This window comes from Zalophus californianus, chromosome 5 (assembly GCF_009762305.2).
Source record: "Zalophus californianus isolate mZalCal1 chromosome 5, mZalCal1.pri.v2, whole genome shotgun sequence".
NCBI classification, from domain to species: domain Eukaryota; kingdom Metazoa; phylum Chordata; class Mammalia; order Carnivora; family Otariidae; genus Zalophus; species Zalophus californianus.
Window position 1 is genome coordinate 74991172 of NC_045599.1, and position 6000 is coordinate 74997171.

At 36.6% G+C, this 6000-nt stretch overlaps 1 protein-coding gene across 6 annotated transcripts in view; it reads left to right on the forward strand.

The window, feature by feature from the left end:
• The window catches only part of ERAP2 (endoplasmic reticulum aminopeptidase 2), a 43268-nt gene extending 38133 nt beyond the window's left edge, over positions 1 to 5135 (forward strand). For 5 of the 6 annotated variants that reach the window (XM_027606703.2, XM_027606704.2, XM_027606702.2 and 2 more), the window contains 3 exons: positions 465 to 605; positions 2471 to 2552; positions 3264 to 5134. In XM_027606703.2, the coding sequence (XP_027462504.1) occupies positions 465 to 605; positions 2471 to 2552; positions 3264 to 3407 (367 nt within the window). In that variant the 3' untranslated portion in view covers positions 3408 to 5134. Of the gene's footprint in view, positions 1 to 464; positions 606 to 2470; positions 2553 to 3263 lie in introns of all 6 variants that reach the window. The other variant, XM_035727783.1, reaches the window with a different exon arrangement.
• Positions 5136 to 6000: the final 865 nt, after the last annotated feature.

Sequence of the window (6000 nt, forward strand, 5' to 3'; positions counted from 1 at the left end):
GAAGTCACTAAAATATTGGCCACCAACTTCAAAGGCATAAAAGAATTGAATCAAGATTTGATTTGCTTTGACTTTACTTCCAAAAAATACATAATGCAAATGGTAAAAACAGATATTCCTAGTTATTAATCAGGTGACCAATATTGGACAAATGGTTACATTTTACTTTCAAAACCTTGGAGAAAAATGATCACAAGAATGCATTCTTGTGTATAATAAGATGTACAAAATGCAAAATTAAAGTTCTTTGAAATCATAAGTGAATAAAATTACTGCCAGAAAAAATTAAAAGTTCAACTGGAACATTAAAAATGTTAGCCAATAAGGAATTTATTACTGTTTTTAGTAAATTATAATTTTATCATGCCTCTTTCTCTTCTATTCTCTTCATATATCAGTAGCCTGAGTTAATTTCCATTACATGACACATACCATGAGAAGTCAAATGGTCTTTATTTCTTCAGATTAATTGAACTAGGAATGGAAGGAGAAGTCATCAAGACACAGGAGTTGTCCCCTCTTCTTTATGTGATCGCCAGAAACCCAAAAGGGCAGCAATTATCCTGGAATTTTTTAAGAGAAAATTGGACCCATCTCCTAAAAAAGTTGGTATTCATTTACATCCAGTATATGTTCTTCTACCTAGATGGCTCAGTTGCCTGAAACCAAGTACAATGATGTGTCCCCCAAAGCATATAAATGACCCTATTTCTACCCAAATAGTTTGATGAACTCTATTTGTTTGAAAACTTAAGAGCCTGAATTACTCTGTCCAGGTGTGAGGAGAGGAGTGAGAAGTGAGTGGGAAAGAGATTTCTCTCACTCAGTCCAGGCAAAGAAGAACTGCTGGGAGTAAGTGTGAGATGAGTTAAATCCAGTCATCAGCCCCATCCACCAGCCCAGAAGAATCCAGGGAAGCCATATATAGTGCATGAAAGACATTTGGCTTGCTTTGCTAATGGACAGCTTCAGAAATTTTGATGAGAGCTAATCCCCCACCCTCAGTTCCCCTGTGGAAATGGCCCAGTGGAGAGCTCAGAGGAGATGAAAGATATCTGATCAGAAGTGTTTTGGGAGTCCCCCGCCCCGCCCCTTCAAACTGTGATCAGTTCTGAGTCTTTTCTGGGGTTTCAACTCTTGGGAGAACCAGAGCTCACTCCAGCATGCTCCTGGGCCTAAAATATCCCCCATAAAGGACCAATAATGATTAGACTTCATTGGAAGTTACAGGATGGCATTGCTTTCTCTCACAACAAATCCCTGCTAAGGTGCTCAGCTATTCCTTATCCAAAACCAAAATGTCACTTACGAACTCTCTGAAAAATATCCTCAATCTGAGAGCTGTGCAGTCTGCTCTGTTTATCTTAGTGTCAGTTAGTGTCTTTGATTTCAGTCATCCCCTGTTTCTCTTCCCTCTCATTTGTTAGCCATGAAGGACTCAGAGTCCCCACAGCTTTGTGTAAGCAAAAAGAGCATTCTCACCTCTCTCCCAGGCTTTTAAGGGGTTTGACATTCACATGGGACCAGTTAGAAACTGCTTAAAAATATATGTATATGTATATGTGTGTGTGTGTGTGTGTATATATATATATATATAATGTGTGTGTGTGTGTGTGCATATGTGTGTGTGTGTTTCCTTAAAGATCACTGGTATCATTGGTTGGGTCATTTGCATGACTATCAGTTCCCTCCCCTGAAATGATCAGAGTTTTTCTTCAATGCCATAGATTTCCTTTGTCACTGGAAATGATCCTCCTTACTGACCATGTGTACAGCCTGGACTTGGAATCATTTCTGGGATTTATCTGTGCTCTGCTTTTCAGCACGAATCCCTTTGACTTATGGTATAAATTCTCTATATAAGACACTGGGGTGAAGGATGTGCTCTGTGGCTGCAAATGAAGAGGTCAACTAAATAACATTGCCCCCCACAAAATTCAGGGTATAAATGCAGTGGATCTCCAAAATGGGATGGGGAAGTGTGCAAGACAGTACATGAGAGTGCAAGGAGAACATATTACTACATATATTAGTTTTTATGCTATTACATTTTCTGTTGAACCTATAACATACTACATCCATATAATACATAAACAGAAATATGTATATTTGGGAAGTTCTTGAGCAAAAAATCTTTACCAATGGAGTGTATAATAAAAAAAAAAAACGTAGAGAATGCTGCTTTGAGCGTAAACATAAATTTAAACATAAACACTGCCGAATAAGCTAGTCACAGTTCCTAAAAAGGCTTTGTCTACATTTTTATCTTGTGGTCAAACATGATACATTTTATAGCTTTGGGGTTTTACTGGATGAATAAGTTATTCTTAGGGTAATTAATAGAATATACTTTAATGCACAAGCTTATCATATAGTTATTAATGTCATATATTTTAAAAACATATGGTATCATAAAGATAAGGCCGGTATTCCTATTACTTAAATCTGTGGGTTTCCTTTTCATTTTCAGGTTTGACTTGGGCTCATATGCCATGAGAATGATCATCTCTGGCACAACATCTCACTTCTCTTCCAAGGATGAGTTGCAAGAGGTCTGTGACTCTCTACTGCTAACAACTGAAAAATAAATGTTCAAGTCATAAAACTGAAAGTGAACTTAGATGTAATCTGGTTTAAAGTTCTCATTGATTAAGAGAAAATAGGTAGTTTGTCCAATGTTACATAGCAAGTAAATGGAAGGGACAGGACCAGAACCTCTTAAAATACAGGTGTTCATAGCATTCAACATGAAAATTACCCTTGAGAGATGAGTCTTTGCTTATTATTTCCTTCATAGTGTATCATCACAGAAGTGACTATATTGAAGGTTGGCAGGGTACTTAAAGGTCTTTTTAAACAAAACTACTATTGTTGGTAATTCTACTGTTTTTTTAAAAAGCATTCTAATGTTTTACATCTTCTTTCCAAAATAAATCTTGAATTACTTACCCTTTAAGGAAACTCAGAATTCTAGAACTTAAATCCTGGCTCACTACTTCCTGTATGGCTTGGCTTGATCATTTAACATTTTTACCCACAGTGGGCTCACTTATAAGATGAGGATTTATCATTCCTGTCTTACATTGTTTGAAGATAAAGTGAAATAATAATTATTAAAAAAAGAGAAGAAAATAACCATTTAAAGGTTGGCAGAGAAATTATTACTCTGGTGTTTGTATAATTTGCAAGCTGTTTTGAAACCCTTTGCAAGAGCAAGTATTTTATGAACCAAGTCAGTAATATTTTTCTTGCTTATTTTTCAGGTGAAACTGTTCTTTGAATCCCTTAAGGCCCAAGGATTACATCTGGATATTTTTCAAATTATTTTGGAAACTATATCCAAAAATATTAAGTGGCTGGAGAAGAATCTTCCCACTCTGAGGACTTGGCTACTGGTTAATTCTTAAATGGTCAGTAGAAAGAGCACATCCCATGTGAGCATGAAGTCAATAAAGCTCAAGTAAAAGTCCTGGATATTTTGGCCAAACCACTAAGAAGCCTCAAGGAACCAGCCACCGCAGCTGCCTGCTCTCAGCTGTTGTCTCTCTAGCTGACAGATGTATGATGTTGAGGTGGGGGAAGTCCAGTTCAGTAGCCTATTTAAATGTAAACTTCCTGAATAATGGCGATATGTGGAGATGTGAATGTAGGTATATAGACAGAGCTGTAATAGATTAGCCACATTTTACACTCTCTACATGGCCTTACAGCATGCTACTTTTTTGCTTTTTTGATGCTTTTTTCTAACCTTGCTTGTTATCCTGGAGTTTGCCCAGCCAGTTTTACCTTCAAGGAAACATAGCCAATTCTTTTAAAAAAATCTTTCATTTGCATGCTTTCATCTCCTCCCTTTCTTCTTCCTTCATCTCAGCCTAAATAGTTCATTTAATTTTTACCATTCATGGAAAATCGGAATCAAATTATGAAGTATAAGGTTCAGGAAAACAGAATTTTTCACCAAATCTCAGATTATTATAAACTCGGTGTCAGGGTTTACCCACAAAGCCAGGAGGGCTGCTTCACTTGAGCCTCACATTCATTAAGAGCCTCAAGGATAGTCTTCTGAGGTCATCTCCACAGGCAGTAAAATCTGCAGGCACAGAGGTAGAGGAGAGAATGATGATACCTCACTACTTTAAACTGTATACTATTGCATTTTTAATACATCTTTTGAAAATTGCAAAATCAGATTATATTGTGTATATTTCTGGTTAACTCATGGCTAATGTAAATATTTAAATGAATCATCATATTTTATAACCCAGTTTTAGCATTTCTTCATATTTTTTAGGGAACCTCCTGATCTCTGAAACATTTTTCTAGATGCTTCTCTTACTTGTTTTCTTAATAAGGTATTTGGAATGAATAAAGAAACCACCACTCTTAAATATCAGGCTGTAAATTTAATAAATTCATGTGCTCACATATGAATCAGTATGAAGATATAAACATGTTCTAGAAAAGTTTGAATCAGTACACAGCTGATTAACCTATGTGGGCTATTAAGGGAAGCTGGGATATTGGGGCAGGGGCAAAGTGGGCAGGGTGCTAACCAATCCATTTTGGAGTGATATCTTGAAGGTTTACAGATCTTTCTCTGGTGACACAGTCAGAGACAGGGTACAGTTTGGATGGACCATGGACCTGACCTAATACACATTTTGTTAAGTTTGTTTTCAAATCATTTCTTGGAATCTTTGAAGCATCTATGACTCTAGATTTGCCTTGGTTGTGGTCCTACCAAGGTCTGTGTAACACGTGATATCCCTTTGGAATTATATGTACTTTCAAATAAAGAAACTGAAAGAGTAAAGAATGTTATTTTTTCCACCAAGATAATGTGTAATTTAAGCAGAAGAATGTGTGTGAGTTTTGGAAGCTCTGTGCTGTCATATTTATTTCCATAAATAAGTAAAGTTCTTTCTTTTGTATAATAAGTTATCTATCATAAATTTCCAAGTTTTTGATTCTCTTCCTTTTAGTTCTTTATGAATATACATTTGTAACTTCTCAGATTCTTAAGAATTGAGTACAGAAGTAGCAGTAGTGGAAGTAGCAGTTTTATCATTTGTTGAAAATGAACACGATAATTACTGTGCCAATAATGGTTTAATAAGGAGTTTTTTTCTTTTTATAAAGAAATCTATTGTACTTAGTGTGGTATTTCAAAACCTTTATGGTAGATGCTAAACCCCCAGTACCAACTAAAGACTCTGCAAAAGTTAGTTTTACTTCCTTTTCCCCAAATGAACAAACAAGTTGGGAAATACTTATATACAAGATCATGAACGGATGATGGAGGGAGCAGACACGGCTCCGCGCCAGCTGAATTCCCACAGAGCCTTGGGCGAATTTTGTGGTCTCCAAAGCCCACTCAAAATGAGAAATCTTCCAGATCAAAGGAGCCTAAAACCAATGTCTTGCTCCCTTTTAGGCTCTGTGTCGGGGAGATTGGGGACTTCAGCCCTCAAGAGTCCAACTTCATCACCATGGTAGGAATTTCTTGTCCTACTTCATGTATATCCTTGTGCATTTCGTTCCTTGCTGTGTCATGAGGTCTATTTGAAGTTCCACAGAATCAAATAATCAGAGATCCTGATTTTCGGAGGGATGTTCCTGGGGTTTTTTTGTTTTGTTTTGTTTTGGGGGCCTTATTCCATCCTAACTGTAAGGGGGACCTCCAAATAATCCCGGAGGTTAGTTTTCCAATTGAACATTGATATCTACCAAACACAAGGTTGTTTAAAATGGCCACATTTTTACTCTGCAACATCGTTTTACTTATATTCGTTATTGATCTCCTTTCTTCCATTTAACCATGAGTCACTATTTTTCATTTCAGCATGTAAGGGTTTACAACCTTTACGTTTACAGGCTTTACATCATCTATCTGTTATAGTGTCTGCTCCCTGAAAACTTAATCTCATTCATCAAAGTCATGTCTCCAAATCCTAAGGAAGAAAGGGCGAAAAATATTATGAAAAGTGGGTTAGCTGGGTT